This window comes from Protomyctophum bolini, assembly GCF_963924005.1.
Source record: "Protomyctophum bolini genome assembly, chromosome: 4".
Classification (NCBI taxonomy): Eukaryota; Metazoa; Chordata; class Actinopteri; order Myctophiformes; family Myctophidae; genus Protomyctophum; species Protomyctophum bolini.
The window spans coordinates 36,877,403-36,896,772 of record NC_137865.1 but is presented as its reverse complement, the minus strand read 5'-3'; the positions used below and the strand labels follow the sequence as shown (position 1 = coordinate 36,896,772).

General features: G+C 43.3%; 1 protein-coding gene across 1 annotated transcript; it reads left to right on the top strand.

The window, feature by feature from the left end:
- The first annotated feature begins 1,205 nt into the window (after window positions 1–1,205).
- Window positions 1,206–19,293, top strand: slc7a10b (solute carrier family 7 member 10b). The gene is made up of 11 exons (XM_080761019.1): window positions 1,206–1,501; window positions 4,094–4,298; window positions 5,720–5,871; window positions 8,692–8,817; window positions 10,001–10,154; window positions 11,310–11,433; window positions 11,908–12,011; window positions 13,051–13,147; window positions 13,550–13,699; window positions 14,922–15,099; window positions 16,134–19,293. Exons 1-11 carry the CDS (start codon window positions 1,258–1,260, stop codon window positions 16,262–16,264), a joined length of 1,665 nt encoding a protein of 554 aa, XP_080617145.1. The 5' UTR covers window positions 1,206–1,257; the 3' UTR covers window positions 16,265–19,293.
- The last annotated feature ends 77 nt before the right edge of the window (window positions 19,294–19,370 follow it).

Here is a 19,370-nt window from a genome sequence, read left to right as displayed (position 1 = left end):
CCCTCTCAACACGGTGTCCCCAGGGTGTCCTCTAGTGTGATGTCCCTCAGCATGATGTCCCCAGGGTGTCCTCCAGTGTGATGTCCCTCTCAACACGGTGTCCCCAGGGTGTCCTCTAGTGTGATGTCCCTCAGCATGGTGTCCCCAGGGTGTCCTACAGTGTGATGTCCCTCTCAGCATGATGTCCCCAGGGTGTCCTCCAGTGTGATGTCCCTCTCAGCACGGTGTCCCCAGGGTGTCCTACAGTGTGATGTCCCTCTCAGCACGGATCCCCTATACCTATAGGGTGTCTAGTGTGGTGTTCCTACAGGGTGTCCAGTGTATAATGCACCGAGTCTACAGGGTTTCCCCAGGGTGTCCAGTGTGATGTCATGGAATTTCTTAGATGTTTCTTTGATTTCGTCATGAATTAGCCTACTGGAACAAATCATTGCACTTTGTTTTTAATTCATGAAAACGTTAGCTTTTTTTTTCGAAATGTTTGAAATAATTACAAAACAAAATGTAGACAGCAAAAATATAAAGGGACCCACAGAAATGTGTCCGGGACCCACAAATGGGTCCCGTCCCGACCCAGTGGGACCCATTGGGGGGAACCACAGGGGCTCCTTTAGATTTTCACTTCAGCATGACGATGCTTGAATGGAATTATGCCTGACTTTTGTCCACGAATTGAGACGTTGAGAAATTAATCAAATATGTTGGGAATTTAGGAGTGATATATGTTATGAAAATAAAAGTGCTCAACTTCGACCCCATTTGTAATTTTGTGCACTCAAGAGTTATGGAGGTCCTTGAAATTTAAACGTTTTGTTTGAGATGAGTGACTCTTTTCAATTCAAAGGACCCCTATATTCTTGTATATGCAATATGCATTCATCTGGGGCCTAAAGCCACGGGTTACAGTCAGAGTGGGGGTCCACTTGGTTCACAGTGTTCTACTCTGCTAAAGATTAGGCATGCTCTTTTTTTAGGCACGCGACACCGTGGTACCGCTGAGCATAGGTGCGGGGGGGGGGGTGCAGCCTTAGGGTGCAGCAGGTCGTTAGCATTCTACCCTGGACAGCGACAGATTGTTGCGCATGCGCTGCCTATTCATTCTGTCATCAATGCCGTGTGTGTGTGTGTGTGTGTGTGTGTGTGTGTGTGTGTGTGTGTGTGTGTGTGTGTGTGTGTGTGTGTGTGTGTGTGTGTGTGTGTGTGGAGCTGAAGAGAAGAGAAGAGACCCCGGGCCAGGGGAGAAGCGGCTTTGATGATATGGTGGCGGACATGGATGGAGCAATGGGGAACAATCATACAACCAACAGCAGCAGCAGCGGGGTTTGCTCCTCGCGGCGGTCAGACCCCTCGCTGTCGCCGGCCGCCCAGAATAACAAGCCCCCAAAAGATGATGGATCGACCCCTAATGATAAGAATAGCAGCAGCAGGCATCCGGACGTCCCGGAGAGAGTAACTTTGAAGAAAGAAATTGGACTTTTAAGTGCTTGCACAATTATCATAGGTAAGATGAGGATGATATTGGGCTATTTATTTTGTGTTGGTGCTGAACCTGCAAAAGCCATTTTCAGTATACATGCTCTTATTTCGCACAGGTCTGTTATTTGTCAAGACTTGTATAAAGCCTAAAGCTAAATCTTTTCTCTCTTTTTTTCCTCTATTGTGTAACATAATAGAATAGCCATGTAGTCTATAATCTATTTTGTAATAGCCTAATTAATTGGGCCAAAGATGGAAGTAGCCTAGGCTTTGGTTTGGTCATTGTGCTAAACTTATGCAAAGCTCCCTTTCAGTAGCCTATGTATCTGACGATAGGCCATGCTCTTATACTTTACACCTGTTGCAGCAAGCTACCTCGGTTTTCTTTTTCCTCTCTTTTTTGTTGTCTGTTGTCTATTTTAACGGAGCAATGGCCAATAACACATTTTGAAATAATTCGAAAACCATGGGGAATCCCTCATACATTTGGCAGGATTACATAGAGGATAAATTGGGACAAATTGGGTGTCGCAGAGACAGCCTCTTCACTGCTTACGTGGCCAAAAATATCTTGTCAAGAAGAACATTAGCTTGTCAAGCAGAAGCTGATTGTTTGCTGAGGCAGAATGAATCTGGATGCATGGCAGTAAAGCAGGGCGTCTCAAACTGGGCTTCGGGGGACCCTCAGGTATATATAAGGCTATAGACTATAGAGACGACGCCTCTTGGTAACTTTCCACCACGTGTTGGTTTTATAGCAGTTGATTGTCCACATACCCAGTTCAACTGCATCATGTCACACTGAAGCATGCAGTTAATCAAATCAATTATGTTATATTAATTCATTAGAATAATTATATTTAATATATAATGATCCCTATTTTGGGAATTAAAAAAAACATTCAAACAATTACCTTTTTGTGGGATGCTCCAGAAATGTGTCAGCCAAGTCTATATATTTGTCCAAATTGTCCATATGAACCCCCCCCCCCCCCCCCCCCATATATATATTACAACTGTATGAAAATAGTTGGGTGATATTTGACTCAAGTAGCCTGGAGTTCAGTATGCCAGGATGCCTATAGCAGATATACAAGCTCACAGCGTGCCACTTTGTGAGTTTTTTCCCTGCTTTGAGCTTGTAGATCTGCTATTAAAAAAAGAAAAAGTGTATTTGTGCAAGTGTTCAAAATCATTTGAGACGGGTCCGTGGCCAAATATGCATATATAATTTTGGGAGTCCTTGACATGAAAAAGTTTGAGAACCACTGAGTGATAGAAACGTATGTTTTTGAGGGCCGCTAGCTAACTTCAGGATTACAGAAATTACGTCATGTGGCAGTCTATTGACTTTTTATATTTGTAAGAAAAAAATCGTTACCTACCAAAAGAACAGGACCCCAGCCAAGTCTATGGACTTTTGCTTTAAGCAATGTCATGTCGCAGCCACAGTGGGCACCCCTCACTTCATATGAGTGTAACTTTTCAGAAAACCGATTTAGAAGACATCTGTAGAATCAGCGGCAGCCTCAGAGAAGTGATTAACCAGAGTTAGTGTCGAAGTGTCCTTGAGCAAGACTCTGAACCCCTAATTGCTCCCGATGAGCAGGTTGCTGCCTTGCATGGTTTTCTCTGCCATCTGTGTGTGAATGGGTGAATGTAATGCACAATCTATGTTAAAAGCGCCTTGGATAAAGGCACTATATAAATGCACCATGTACCAAGTGATTGGAAACCCAACACTGATATCAACACAAGCCTAACAATCATCAAACTGACACTTTTAGAAAACCAGAGAGAAAGCTGTAGAAATAATGCAGAAGAGGAGAGTCAGTCAGTCCGTGCAGTTTAATTCTCGCGGCCCCCAGCCTCCCTATCCCGGGACGGCTCAGAGTAAATCATTGATGTCCAGTTATGTAATCGAGGTCTGTGCCACTTGGCTGCCTTCTGCTGTGCTACTCGCAGCGCTGTACCCTGAATGTTTTGAGAACTGCTGCTGCCCTGGGCTGGCCTGCCATCGAGGCTTTCCTTATAGCCTTGCCACGTTGAGCTTGTAGTTCTAGGCTATTTTCACTATTCATTTATTTTGCAATATGGCTGAATTGGGGTTAATTCACAATGTATGTTTTTTGTTATAACGAAAGAGACCTCACTTACAGAAACCTGCTATTAAATTCACGTTGTTTGGAAATGGTAAATGGTGCATTTATGTAGCGCCTTTATCCAAGGCATAGATAGACAGAGCATTAAATGCATGTGCATTAAATTCACCCATTCACACCGATGGCGGAGGAAACCATAGAAGGCACCAACCTGCACATCAGGAGCAATTACGGGTTCAGTGTCTTGCTCAAGGACACTTTGACACTAAGGGCTGTATTTTGCGTGTCTTAAGTACCAGGTCTTATTCCCTAACTTGAGTAAACTAAAGACCTGGAGGCGTGGTCAATGCTCTTTGGCCACTCAGAATAGCCAAATGGCATTGATCACGCCTCCAGGTCTTTAGTTTACTCAAGTTAGGGAATAAGACCTGGTACTTAAGACACGCAAAATACAGCCCTAACTCTCTGTGTTGCAATATATTTATACAAATAACTTGTCTTGTGATTGCTTACAGGGAACATCATTGGCTCAGGGATCTTCATCTCTCCCAAGGGGGTGTTGGAGCACTCCGGCTCAGTGGGGATAGCGCTGATAGTGTGGGTGCTGGGCGGCTGCATAGCTGCCCTGGGCTCCCTCTGCTATGCCGAACTGGGGGTCACCATCCCCAAGTCTGGAGGGGACTACTCCTATGTCACCCAGATATTTGGTGGCCTGGTGGGGTAAGTGTAAGAACAATAGGGTAGCGGTAGATTTCAAAGGGATGATCCTCATCTATACCCCACTGCATTGCAATACGAGACTTTCAAGCGGAAATACGTGAGGCACTTCTGAAATTAGGCTGTGTTGAACTATGATTGTCTCCACCAGGCCGAAGGCATGGGGAGAGAGTCTGTTTTGTACTCCGTCCATGTGTCCGTCCGGCTGTCCGTCTGTTACCAGCTAATCTCCGGCACCGTTAACCCGGTCGATGCCAAATTTGGCACACACACTCCCTGGAGGCCAACGATGAACCTCTGCCCCAAATTCTCCAGAGCGGCCTGTTATAGCGCCAACAGGAGGCAGATTGACCTCCAGATTCTGTCTGAAAATCTCGCAAATCGTTACACACTATCTCTATAGTCATGTGTTCACGCCGGATCTGTCCGATATTTCATATTCCATCCTAATTGGCTAACATTGGCTTTCAAAGTTTGCAGGATTGGCCCGTTTTGAACAAAAAGCCTCAAATTTACGTGAAATCTTTCACGGACTTTCCTATACTAGGCTGAGGAATATATCCCACCCTTTTCACATTGGCCTTTTATAGCGCCACCAACAGGTGGCATTTTGCAAAACACATATTTGGAACAAAATGCCTCAAATCATCCAATTGCCATTGCCTTTTCACATTGTTGTGTCATGTTTATATGGATGGACGGTTTGTGTCCACTAGAGAAATAGACCCTGATTACTGAGTCTTTATCACCCTGAAGGGGTTTATTTCTCAATAAAGATGCCCATCGGGAATGATGCCCGTTGGGATCTGGTTGTACAATTCCTATACCTGTTGTACCCGTTGTCAGGGTACCCGTTGTACCTTATATCCATATATGGACTCCATATATGGGTATAAGGTACAACAGGTAGCCTGACAACTGGTCCATATTATGGAGTCCAGGCCAGTCAGTACAATGATGTCATATTGATACCATTAGGGTACCCCTAATCTCTCAAGAACAGATTCCGAGCCACGCCACTGAATCTGTTGTCAGGGCCCCACCGGAAGAGGAGGGCCTAAAGCCCACCAGAAATATCTTTTATGGAATTCCTTTATATACCCAACGTTAGTGATGGTGTTCTAGCCGGGTCTGTAAAAATATCTGATCTACAAGCTCACAACGTGACGCGTTGTGAGCTTGTAGATCGGCTATTTTCAACACAGATGGTGTCATGATAGAAGGGGAAAAAATACTGCACGTGCAAGTGTAGGGCGCTGGGGAACCCATATATTTTAATTCAGACACCCGTCGTGGGTGTCTTAACTTCGGAGTTCACTAGTTTGAGTCCCGGGGAGACATCAATTAATTTAGAAAAATACGAAAAACACACAAATTATTTTTGGAATATGGACAGTTTTCAGCCGGCATGTCTCTCCCTGTAGGTTCCTGTTGCTGTGGAGTGCAGTTCTCATCATGTACCCGACCACGCTGGCCGTCATCGCCCTCACCTTCTCCAACTACGTGCTGCAGCCGGTCTTTCCCAACTGCGTGCCTCCCTACATGGCCACGCGCATGCTGTCCACCACCTGCCTGTGTGAGTATATGTGCCTTAGCCTTACGTGCATGCTGTCCACCTCCTGCCTGTTGGAAGCGCTTGTTGGAAATCACTCAATGGTCCTGCGTACCATCTGTTTCTAAGTATCACATAATGCAGGAGGCATAGGAGGATGTTGTGTTGATGAAAACGAGCGCTTCCAAACTCTGACACTTAAAAATGTCAGAGAAAAAGAATCACCTGCATGGAATTGTTTGACAGAAAGTAGCTCAAAACATGTCTACGGTGGATTTTTATGAAACACACTTTGCAGATAGAAAGATAATTCAAGCTTTCCGTAGGCTACAGCTGAAATGATGGTGAGTTTAACGTTGTTAAATACAGGGACTTTTAGGTAGATTTTCTTAGATGTGTTGGCTGTAAAGGCCAGAAAGTAGTTTTTTGCCACTCAGTAGACGTTCCCGCATAACTTCCGGTTATGATGATCATGGTGTCACATGCATAGCCTCTATTATGGCTTGTCACAATCATGACATTTTAGTCATACAAAGAATAGGGCATTCATTCAAGAAGTTGAAATATGGAGATACAGGTTTTCTGACCGACAGAAACGATTAAAACAGATAATTAAAACAGATAATTGGGTGGACGAATGCTGGCTGGTCGAATGCATGCATTTCAATCAACATGCTTGAATTCCAAGCATTGTGCTGCACAACGGTTAGGGTTAGTTCAGTCAGACAACTCACGAATAGATTAAACAATGTTTATTGCAGAATGAGTAACAAGTGTGCATATGATATTTGACTTGGCGTTCGGCTCTGCTGGATTTCTCCCTGCTCGGCTGAGCAACAACATGAAACATAAGAGCAGGGAGATAGATATACAATAACCCCCCCATGGGGAGCATAGATAGCAGAGCCCACCGGTGGCGCTGGGGTGGCGGTGGGAGAAAACATCACATACAACCAGGAACCATGAGCAGAGGAAGGCAGGAAGAGCATGGAGTCTAGTGAGCTTAAGTAGCCTGCCCAATTAGTCAGCTGACTGCCGCATCGGCGAATGACGTGTGAGACTTGCAGCATGTTAACCCCTTGAGCATAGTATGGGCCTTTGAGCATGGCAAGAACCTCCCTTGAGGTTGACTGACTGAACTGACTCCGTGTGCTGCGTTTGATTTGTGCATGTGCCTTACTTCTGTATTTTTTGAGTTATGTATGATGCAACGTGTTGTGAAAAGCACTACTATTGAAAAATGTATGTGATTATATAACAGACTCTTCTGCGTGTGTAGAAACAAATAGATGCTGCATCTACAAAGCTATAGCACCTCGACCAAGTGTTATCTAACCATGTCCGCTCACCTTTATTTTGCTTCATATTTTTGTCGCTCGTTGGACGTAAAAAAAAGTACAAAAAGTACAGATCCTCAGAATCAGTTGCACCCAAAAAAGCTTGAACTTTGAACATTCAGTAGATGTTCTGTGGTCTTGAATTCTGATGACATCACCGTCCACAGGCAAATCCATTTCCCCGTGGACTCTTTGAGGCAAATTATTCAGAAAACCCCAGATCACAGAAAATCAACTGAATGTTCAAAGTTCAGGTTCAGGACACATGGCTGGCCACGTGGTTCTAGGGGGATGTGGTGGTGCCCCGGTGCGGCAGCACCCCACAGGAGCAGTTTCTATGGCACGCAGGAATGTGGCAGAATGAGGGGAGGGCGAGAGTCATCCATCAGCGTCAGTGGCTTGCCTCTGACTCCCATGGTGGCCTGGCTTTCTCAGAGCTGTCAGCCGGGCCAAACAAACCGTTTCCGATGCGTGGGGGGTGGGGGGGTGGGGGGGTGGGGGCAACACAGGCCGTAGACAAACAGGCAGGCAGGTCCCTGAAGAGGCAGGAGACAAAGGCTCACGTTCTCTTCACATGGTTGAAGTCTCCGGCTCCTAAAAACAAGTGTAAATGATGATGGCATCTAGAATGAGAGGGATCACGCGCAAAAAACAAAACACCACCTCACAGGCTATACTTTATAGGTTCTACATGACTTCTTTCAGGGGTCTTCAACAGGGGGTCCGGGGCCGGCTAGGGGGTCCTCGGAGTTACTATAGGGGGGTGGAGGGGCACCAAATATTTTCTAATAGATGCAATTTGTTTTTATATCAAAAGTCCAGAAACATCCAATTTTAATTACTTCCTTTGAACGAAAATGTGATGACATGTATCACATTAATCTTGATTTAATTCACCAGTTTTATTCCCATTGCTGCTCGTCCTCCAAACACAGCTGTCAGCTAATGTTGATTACAGAACTACTCAGTTTTTAGTATCATTCGAGATGACATCCATTAATAGTTTTAAACTTAATCCTCACACTAAAATATGTATCTGAAAACATAGGTTAGAAATAATTCACGAGTTTTGCTGCCCATCTCTCTGTCACTTTGTAAACATACAATCTGCATGAGCGTGCATGCGTTGCACATTTAACAGAGCTACGTCCCATAGCCCGAGGGATGATACGTTCTGATTGGTTCAAAAACACAGCTTTCTGTTTCAGGGTGAAAATTCAAAATTAAAATGCCGTATTTTTCATTGCACCGGGTCATTAATATATGTTTTGTAATAATAATCTAAATCTACAGTTAGTTTTCGACTAATCGTAGTGGAGTAAAAGTACAATATCTGCCTTCACTGACTTAAAGCTCCACCAACGAAAACTACAATATGACGTCACGACCCAGTGGTCACCGCTCACACAAACACATCTCTCTGTTTTTACTAACCAGAAACGATGGTCCTTATCACCTAAAACTGGAGTGTAAATAGGCCTTTAATAAGAGTGTCTTTCCTCCACAGTGTTCCTAACCTGGGTGAACTGCTCCAGTGTGCGATTAGCCACCAGGATCCAGGATATCTTCACCGTGGGGAAGCTGCTAGCCCTGTGCCTCATCATAGTAGTGGGTTTGATCCAGATCTCCAACGGTGAGACAGGCTACACACATCATGTATACTTATAGAATAGAGAATTGAATAGACTTTATTTGCCATTTGCTACAGCTCCCAGGGTCAGCATTTAAACAGGCAGACGAGACAGAAAGAACATACTACAATACTACATACCACATGTATCCTTTAATAGTAATACAAATAAAATAAGTACTTCACTAAAACCAGTGCAAATAATCTATCATGATTCAGTTCACCTATCATGATCCAGTTCATGATTCAGGTGGGGCCGGGGTACATTACCTGCATGCCCAACACAGCACATCATGCATCACTTTTCTACCATGGCAGTGTTTGGAGTGTTCAAAGATCCAACCGTCCCGAGTTGATGATCACTCTGATAATGTTCAAACATGTTTGGTATAGGTTAGCCTATATGGATGCTTGATGCTATACTGTAGGGCAGGCTCACAGAAAGACGGAGGAGCGAGAGGACGAAATGCCGTCAGTCCGCTGTTCAGTAATCTCTCTCTCACACACACACACACACACACACACACACACACACACACACACACACACACACACACACACACAGTCCCAAGAATACGCTATTATCGCTATAATGTCCATCCTATCCCTTTAACCCATTCTGGGCGGGAACCCATTTTGGTGTTTTACCCACTCGGATCGGGAACCCATATTTGGGTTCTGTACAGTATGTACAGTATTCAAAAATATAAACATTTTGATTCTGCTATATAAATATTTGAAGTTTTTCAAACATTAAACCTACAAAAACAAACAGCAACAGGAAAAACAAAAAACTAAACAGGAAAAAAGGAACCAGATGTGACTAGTCTTGGTTTGACTTGATTTTGCCCCAATAGAGACGTCACTAATTCGTCCAGGTCCTGACTGTGCTTTGCTGGGATGTGTACCTATACAGAGCACTATGAAGGGCTCAGGTTTTATGTGGTGTGTACCTATACAGGGCACTATGAAGGGCTCAGGTTTTATGTGGTGTGTACCTATACAGGGCACTATGAAGGGCTCAGGTTTTATGTGGTGTGTACCTATACAGAGCACTATGAAGGGCTCAGGTTTTATGTGGTGTGTACCTATACAGAACACTATGAAGGGCTCAGGTTTTATGTGGTGTGTACCTATACAGAACACTATGAAGGGCTCAGGTTTTATGTGGTGTGTACCTATACAGGGCACTATGAAGGACTCACGCCTCAGGTGGCGTTCAAGTTCAGCACGACACCGTCGGTGGGTCAGATCGCTCTGGCGTTCCTGCAGGCCTCCTTCGCCTTCAGCGGCTGGAACTTCCTCAACTACGTGACAGAGGAAGTGGTCGATCCCCGACGGTGAGTATACAGTATCTCACGGGTTCTCAGTCGCCATGACTCATTTCAGTCATTTGGATTTCATAGAAGCCAGCATGTGTTCTATGTAAGCATGTTGCACAGTGAAAATAACTATATAGCAGTGGTTCCCAAACTTTTTAGCTCAAGAGCCAAAAAATAAATTAGACATTTGCCCGGGACCCAAACTAGTGAATATAGCAGATCTACAACACGTCACTACACGCCATTTTGTGAACGTATTTTCACTACTTCTTCAGTTTGTGTGCCCTTGTATTCTTTCAAAATAGCGACGTGGGGTGCCCATCCGATTCCCCCCCCCCCCATTTTTTTAAAAAGTTTTTAATGTTTTTCTTTATACCATAGTATCTGCTTACCCATAACCTTTTGGTCGCAGTATAGGGTGAGTGGAAAAGTGAGTTTAACGTCGTTTAATGTTGTTTAGATGTATGGGCTGTCAAGGCCAGAAAGTAGTTTTTGCCACTCAGTAGGCGTTCATGCATACCCTCTATATCAGCCATTAGAATCACAATCAACTTTATTGTCAAATCAGGAAGAGAGGCAGAGAGATCAATACAAAACAAACTAAATATCTACATATACACACACCGCATATATCTCTATCTGAGGTAAGACATAAAGGCGCGTGAGCATAACATTATAGCAGTGGTTTCCAAACCTTTTCATGTCAAGGACCCCAAAAATGACACTCATTAGCCTGAGTATCCCCCATTTGAAAATATGCCAAGGACCCCCATAAGAGAAGGTTCTTACAGCTCTAGCAGTGATTTTCAACCAGTTTTAATTTCAAGTACCCCCAGTTTGACATACATTAGGCTACAGACCCCCATTTAATGGCATTTCTATCTCTGGGACCCCCAACTGTTATTGTACAATCAACGTAAATTTAACTCTGACAGTGAATTTGTACACTCTCAGAGTTACAGAGCCAAAAGGGTCCATTTTGGTTGTCGCGCTGTGATTTGCCAGTAGTCAAGCTAGTGTACGCGCACTTCCGCTTGACTTCCGCCTTCCCTGCGATACAGGTCTCTCCAATGAACTGCAGTGGCCAATGAGGTATCTACTGTAGGTTTTTCCATACGTCAAAAGCATGGTTTTCTAGGATGAGTTTGATGGTGTCCATCTTGTCCCGATCAGGAACCTTCCCCGTGCCATCTACATCTCCATCCCCCTGGTGACCTTTGTGTACACGCTCACCAACATCGCATACTTCTCCTCCATGTCTCCCGAAGAGCTCCTCTCATCCAACGCTGTGGCTGTGGTGAGTTAATCACAGAGACAAAACTATTCATTGAGTCAGTGTGTATTGTGTGTGTGCATGTGATTTAGACTTGTACACTATTTGTCACAGAGACGTACATACAGTAGATGTACAGTATGCATGTGCACATGTGTGGGGGGTCTCAGCTTTTGTCCGATGTAAGAAGTGGGGTGGAGGGGAACTGGGAACCACTATAATGACTACATTTAAAGCAGCACTTTGTAACTTTCCTATTCTGCCCGGATTTGAATCCGGTTTCCTGCGCAAGTGTAGACATATCCTGTGTCTACTTTAGACATGACCTTTGACACGATCTAAAGGTCTCATTAGAAGAGCAGGGAGACAACATACAATCACTCTATAAGGGATATTGTATTAACATAGTCTGATTGGACAAAATTGCATTTTATTCGCTAAAAGAAGTTACATAGTGAGGCTTTAAAGAAAGTTAAAACGTGTTTGAATTGTCCACAGACGTTTGGAGAGAAGCTCCTGGGCATGTTCTCTGTGATCATGCCCATCTCTGTGGCCTTGTCTACGTTTGGAGGGATCAACGGATATCTGTTCACGTCCTCAAGGTCAGGTTGTTCCTGTCTGCTGCCCCATGTCCACATGGATTCTAATTATATATAAACTATAAACTATAGTATAAACTATATTCATTTTAATGGGTTAGAAGTCACATTATTAACTTTTTAGGGCCCTACATAGTCTTACAGGAATGTCACGCAAAAGTCCCGAAAATAGCTGATTTACACATTCACAACGCTATGCGATGCGATATGTCTATGCTATTTTCACTATTTCTGAAAGTCTGTGGGTTTTATAAACTAGAGGTTCGGGCCGCTACGCAGCCCTCCCACCGCCGATCCAGTGACATGAATCCTTATTTGGTTATGGCTGAGTCATAGTGACATTAATCCTTATATGGTTATGGCTGGTGCCATTAAGCCAATTTTAACATAAGATATTGTACTAATTACTAAAGCACGTTTACTGCCCAGGACAGAAATTCCGTCTTTTGAAGACCATCTGTTGACTGCCCAGGACAGAGATGTTCCGTCTTTTAAGCTTTTTAATTGTTTGATATCGGCGAGCGTTACACTACAGTCTGATGTGCAACTTTCAAAACCACTTCCGGCTGGTCTGTCATCAAAAGTGTTCCCCTTCCAGTTTAGTGGTCGGGAGGGAAAATCTCTGAATCTAAATCACAGATTACGATTCTAATCAAAACCAGTGTTTTTGACGGGCCATCGCGGTCCCCTCGCTAGTTGCGGTAGAATAATTCATGCCTCGGGCGGTCGGCGATCCTCCTGCGAATGTTTTGGTTAGATGCTATGCTATCTGCACAACAAGATGGAGTCACTGCGTCACCTTGAAAAGGGCTGTGAAGCTGCAACTAGCTGGGCAAGATCTATGTATGGTTCCTGACACTGGGCTGGGCAGTTAAAGTGTTTTGCAAGTTTTTTTGTTTATTTGTTCTCTATTTCCTGAAAAATAACAGTTTCCAGCTGACAGAAACAGTGTGTGTGTGTGTGTGTGTGTGTGTGTGTGTGTGTGTGTGTGTGTGTGTGTGTGTGTGTGTGCGTGTGCGCGCGCGCGCGTGTGGACGTGCAGATTATGTTTTTCTGGAGCTAGAGAGGGACATCTACCAAGTCTGTTGGCCATGATTCACCTCAAGAACTGCACTCCCATTCCCGCCCTTCTAGTCTGTGTATGTTTCATTCTTTTTTGGGAGGAGAATTTAACTTTCAAGAGTAAAATTATTGTTAAACATCTGCAATAGGCCTGAAGAATTGTTATTTTGATCAACGTTTGCCTGTTATCTGTCCTATGGTACAGCGTGGAAAAGTGGACATATTCTTTAGTTTTGGGTCTGCAAGGCTAAATCTCATCAAATGGTGGACCGTGGCTCAAATGCCAAATAAATAATGGGCCTTGATGTGAAAAGGGTTGAAAACCACTGCATATAATAATAATAATAATAATAATAATAATAATAATAATAAATGTACCGTAATAATAATAATATATTATATGTTGTTGTTCGTTCATTCAGTGCACTAACACCCAGTGGTGATCCTGTGCATTGTGTGTGTGTTGTTCATTCATTCAGTGCACTGCCACGGTGGTGATCCTGTGCATCGGGGAAACACACAACCTGATCAACTACGTGTCCTTCATCAACTACCTGTCCTATGGGGTGACCATCGCTGGCCTGCTCTACTACCGCTGGAAGAAACCCAACCTCTACAGGCCTATTAAGGTAGCCTGGAAACCAGACCAATCTGCCAGGGGGGGGAAACATCCCTGGGAGATTGGTCTGGCACTCCTCAGTTTGAAATAAATTTTGTTCACCCCAGAGTTGTGGGTGACCAATCAGAGCCCACTATTGTGGCGATCTGCGCCTTTAACCATGTCTGCCACATCACCCGTTCCCATGCTCTCACGGAAGTGAGAGCATGGGAGTAGACGCAGCCCCCTGTCAGACGCTGCGTGTGAGGCTAGCGCTGTGCTACGTGCTGTTAATATGACCGGTCTCCTGCCGTCCATATACTATAGTGGCCTACCCACTGCCCGTGAAAGCAGTGAAATTTAGCCTTTATCCACGCAAGACGCGATTTGGATCGTGTCGTCTCTTCCCGATTGAGCAGCAGACGTTTCCGTCTCGCCTGTCAGCTGTCAGTGGGTTCCTGAGCTAAGGTAACACCAGTTCATGACAGCGGAGCTAGCTGTCAGTGGTTACGTGGATATCTCGGGACGGATTTGGGGGAATTAAGACCCCATTCAACGTTCCACTATTGGGAAAGTCCCTTTACCAGTGAATACTGACATGCCGACTCTGACACGAGTGACGTGACTGGTTACCATTTTCTATAATTTACGAGGGTTGACCGGGAAGTGTACGCGCCATTCATTTACACTGTTGACTGTGTGTGTGTATTGCACGTCCACTCGTCCAGTGACGTCCTTGGAACTGTATAAAACATTGGAACATTTGACTGTGGGAAAACAAAGGAACCTTATTTCATTTTGGGTTGGTTGCACTGTTGAATATAATGAAGTTCTCTTTGTGTGTATTTTCTTTATGCTGCATATGGTTGTGTGTGAATTGTTTGCTAGGGGTCGATACAATTGTTTGTCAATCCCTTGTGCGGTGTTTGGGGCTATTATTATTATATAACCCGATTTGTCAGACTGACTGGCACCCAGACGCTCGTCCCAACAAACTACTACTACACTATTCAAAGCAAGACTTTTTTGCTGTGATGTTAGACTCTGTTTGTAACAGGCCCTTATAAGAGTCGTATAGTAAATAAGTGTCATACTGTACATACATATTTTGAAGAAAAACCGTAAGAGGTGACATTGGTCTTATGCCGCAGACAAGACCAAGTCTTTTCCACGGACACATTATTTTGTCTGTGTACGCTGTAGGGACATGTTAATGATGACCCCTGCCTATTACTATGACCCCTTCCCATCAGGTGCACCTGCTGGTCCCGGTGTGCTACCTGCTGTTCTGGGCCCTCATGCTAGCCTTCAGCCTGCACTCGGAGCCTCTGGTGTGTGGTGTGGGTCTGGTCATAATGCTCACCGGCGTGCCCGTCTACTTCCTGGGAGTGCACTGGAAGCACAAGCCAAAGTGTATCTACGACTTCATCGGTGAGTGTCCCCACGCAGGCACTGGCAGTGGTGGGGAAAAAAAGTATTCACATTCTTTTTACTTTTAGGACTGAGAAATGTCTTCTAAATCATGACAGTTTTCTGAAAAACCTATGTTTCTATATCAGTGATGCTCAAACTATTTCATGTCAAGGACCCCCAGAATTATCTGTATTTGGCCGCGGACCCCCATCTGAAAATATGTTGTTTCAGGCACCAGGGACCCCCCAGAAGCAAAGATTTGAGTTAAAAACGCCTGCTCTGAAAGAATATATTCAAAGATTTGCACCACATTTTCACGATTTAAAAAAAATAGCAGATCTACAAGCTCGTATCGTGGCACTCGGTGTCGCGTTATGAGCTTGTAGATCTTCTATTTTTCAATAGCTAAAGTATAACATAATGCTTAAAACACCAAAAGGGGTTCCCTGTAGTCTACGTTTTGTTTGTGTGTAGATGACTACTTCATATCGCTGCTACAGTGTAGTTGTAGTAGAATTGTAGAAATGTAGTACAATTTTGTTTTGTCTGTCTCTACTGTTTTCCCTTTATTATTATTATTATTATTACTGGCCGGCGGTCGGAATTTTTTTTATATTGAACAATACCAAATACTGTCATGATTATGACAGTCATGTTTCAGGGCTAGTGTTTTACTAGCGTAACGATGACGTTTCGTCACAAAGTGACAATCATGTTTCAGGGCTAGTGTTTTACTAGCCTAACGATGGCGTTTCCTCACAGCGTGACAGTCATGTTTCAGGGCTAGTGTTTTAGCATAACGATGTCTTTTCCTCACAGAGTGACAGTCATGTTTCAGGGCTAGTGTTTTAGCATAACGATGTCTTTTCCTCACAGAGTGACAGTCATGTTTCAGGGCTAGTGTTTTAGCATAACGATGTATTTCCCTCACAGAGTGACAGTCATGTTTCAGGGCTAGTGTTTTAGCATAACGATGTATTTTCCTCACAGAGTGACAGTCATGTTTCAGGGTCATATTTCACTAGCGTAACGATGTCATCCCCCGCATGCAGAGTGGGCGACCTACGTGGGCCAGCGTCTGTGCTTCGTGGTGTTCCCCCACGTCGACCCCATCGAGCTGAACCCTCCCTCGGAATGGACTGACAAATCTTCAGGCAGGAGCAGTATGTCGGCCAACTCCTAATGTTTTGCTTTTTCTCTCTCGTATTTCTGTCACTGTATTATTATTATTATTATTATTACAGACACACGGTTCCTTTTATTGGAACCTATAGCTGGGCCAACAATCTTTTACAGTCTGTTCTCAGTCTGTTCTGTTCTCAGTCACGGACGGGGCGGGCCGCCACCTGCACTTTTTGTGCCTCTCTCACGTTCCTAGTAAGTGGTCAAGTACGACAAACCCTAATGCCAACGGCATCGTAATTGTGTTTTATTTTTATGGACTTCACTTCTCCCTTTTCCAGTATAGAGCAGTGGTTCTCAAACTTTTTTATGCCAAGGTCTCCCCTCTACTGTCAGAGTTACAGAATTGTAAGGGTCAATTTAGAACGCCCTCAAGTAACCCTGAGAGCCATTGCAGTACCCATTGCAGTACTGAAGCCTGCCGATGTCAAAAGCCACTTCCCCTGGTGGCTGGATCACAGAAGTGTTCCCCCATACTAAATCCCACAGCCCTTTTCACCATCACATCATAAGAAGTACCATACTGTATAATTGTATACGTTCCCAAAATAACAAACGGAGTCGAGCGATTAACTCGTATCATTATGAAGCATCAACTAACAATGAAAATGTACAAATATATCCTAAGAGTGCGGCTGTACGGTGCCACCTATAAATAGACTACAATTATGCTCGGGCTTAAAACGTACCTAATGACTACATCTGCCATTACACATGTGGCACCACTGTTGCATTGGCCTTTTTTTATTCTGTAGGAGAGTAAGTACATTTTTTTTCTGTCCATTTAAAAGATCATACATCAGGGCCAGTTGTAGCCTTCCCCACTCAGGTGGGCAGGACAAAAATATATGAGGCGACCACGCCATGCGGCATGGTCAATTTATTTTTGGGGGGTCAAATCCTCGAATACCCCCGAAATGCCTGGAAAACTATGCTATCATCATATCTGTTTATCTATCTATCCGTCCATCTTCTCCTTCTTTCACCAACAGTTACAGTAGGCAACCCAATTTCCATCAGCACTGCAGCAGCACTGATGGCAAATGCATTCAGGTGTGTCTAAATTTCTCAAAAGATGATGCCCACCCAATCAGAAATGATAAATGTTATATATATTTTGTGGTATTTTTTATATTGGCTAAAATACATATATTCCCCATAACCTTTGATTCACACGTTTGGGTGGGCTCTGCCCACCCCTGCCCCCCCTAGAACCGGACCTGTCATACAGGGCAGTTGAATCCATTAATGTTGGCGGCACAAAAAAGGTGTAGGCTGAAGCCGAGGCTTATATTGCCGACCCTTTTTTAACGTAACTCAGGTTGTAAAAACACATTTTCAAACATAGATTTTACAAGATTGAAAACATCAGACAATTTGAAGAAGCTAAGCAAGGCTTAGATTTTGCCTACACTATTTGAAAGGTAACACATGTTTCAAAACAAAATAACTAACTTTGATTTAACAAAACTGATAATATAGGATAAATTAAAGCAAAAGACAGACCAAGAACAGAAAGCAAAAGAAAAATATCAGTTTCACTAAATAAAATATGTTTCTAGGCTTCACACGTTTCAGGAAATCAGGCTTTTTGATCACATAATATGATTCCAATTTTACAGAATATAATATTCACTTATACTTACTGTATAATATAATATATATCACCACCATACTCTGTGGCTAATTTTCAGCAGAACATGGTTCTAGCTATACACACATATATTCATACACATACACACAAGTTAACTTTGACTACTGTCCATTTATATATTCAATTATAATTTTTCGGACGAATATCTGAGCGAATTTCGGAGGACGTAAAAAGAAAAGCGACCTCACTTTATGTCAGTCACGTTTTCACATTGCTGCTGAATATTTTGTCCGTATACAGTACTTTCCCCCCCCCCCCAGACCAGGTCATGGACATCCTCCTGCAGTACAGTACTTGAGTAAATGTACTTAGTTACTTTCCACCACTGTTAATTGGTCTGGCATCAGGACTTCTGTACTCATTCCTCAGTAACGCCACAGATCCCTGGCTGAAAGAAAAGTCATTTTAATTTTTGTGTGTTTTGTTTTATTGTGCCTTACAGGGAAATTGTACTTTACATGTACTTGATTAACAGATTCACTGTATTAGTTTTAATATATTTTTTGAACGCCCTTTGCTTTGTGTATTTGTATGTATGTTTAAGAAGCATTGTGGTCTTCCATTGTCTGTGTTATTTTTGGTTTGTTTGTTTTGACATCAACAGTGTGAGCTACTTCCTCTCTTTTTTTTAACCACTTTAAGCCCTATACACTTTGTAGTATGGCGAAGACCAGGCCCAGATTGGATGGTCTGGCAATTCTGTCAGATGCCAGAAGGCCTGGGCAGTCATGAGGCCATGAGTGGCGTCTTTGGGCCGGTGAAGACCACAAATGCCAGGGCCGATTTTCTGTGTCAGTCCGTGCCTGGCGAAGAGCGAAAACAGCCAATCTACAAGCTTGGCAATTGGAAATCGGCTGTTTTTGCTATTTTCTTGGGGGGAAATTCAAAATATACTTACTGTACCAGAGTTAAAGTACTCATTATAAATTTCACATTTAACATTGTTTTTTTTAACAAAAAATAGACAATCTACAAGCTTGTAGAGCGGAACTTGTAGATAGTCTATTCTCGAAATATAAAAATAGGGCTGAAGTGGTTAATGTATGTTTTGTAGCCTATTAATAATCTAAATCTGCAAAGTATACTACCAACTAAAGTTTTCAAATAAGTTTAGCAGAGTAAAAAGGTACAATATTCGCCTCTGACACTATAGTGTAGTTAGAAGTATAAAATATATCGCACAACAATTGTACAGTACTTTGAGTAAATGTACTATAGTTACTTTCCACCACTGAGAGACAGCTTTATATTTAAAAGCTGAAGTTGGGTTAATTGTATTCCTCCTTAAAGGAGATCAGGAAAAATACATCTGCAGCAAATGTCCCCCAGTGATTTCTGCACCGGTCATCTTTGTCTACAAATATACATTTTACACTGTAAATTATTTGTAAAGCATCTGGTGTTTACAATGGGTTATTCAGTACTTGGAAGTTTTAACTGAGATGTATTTTTA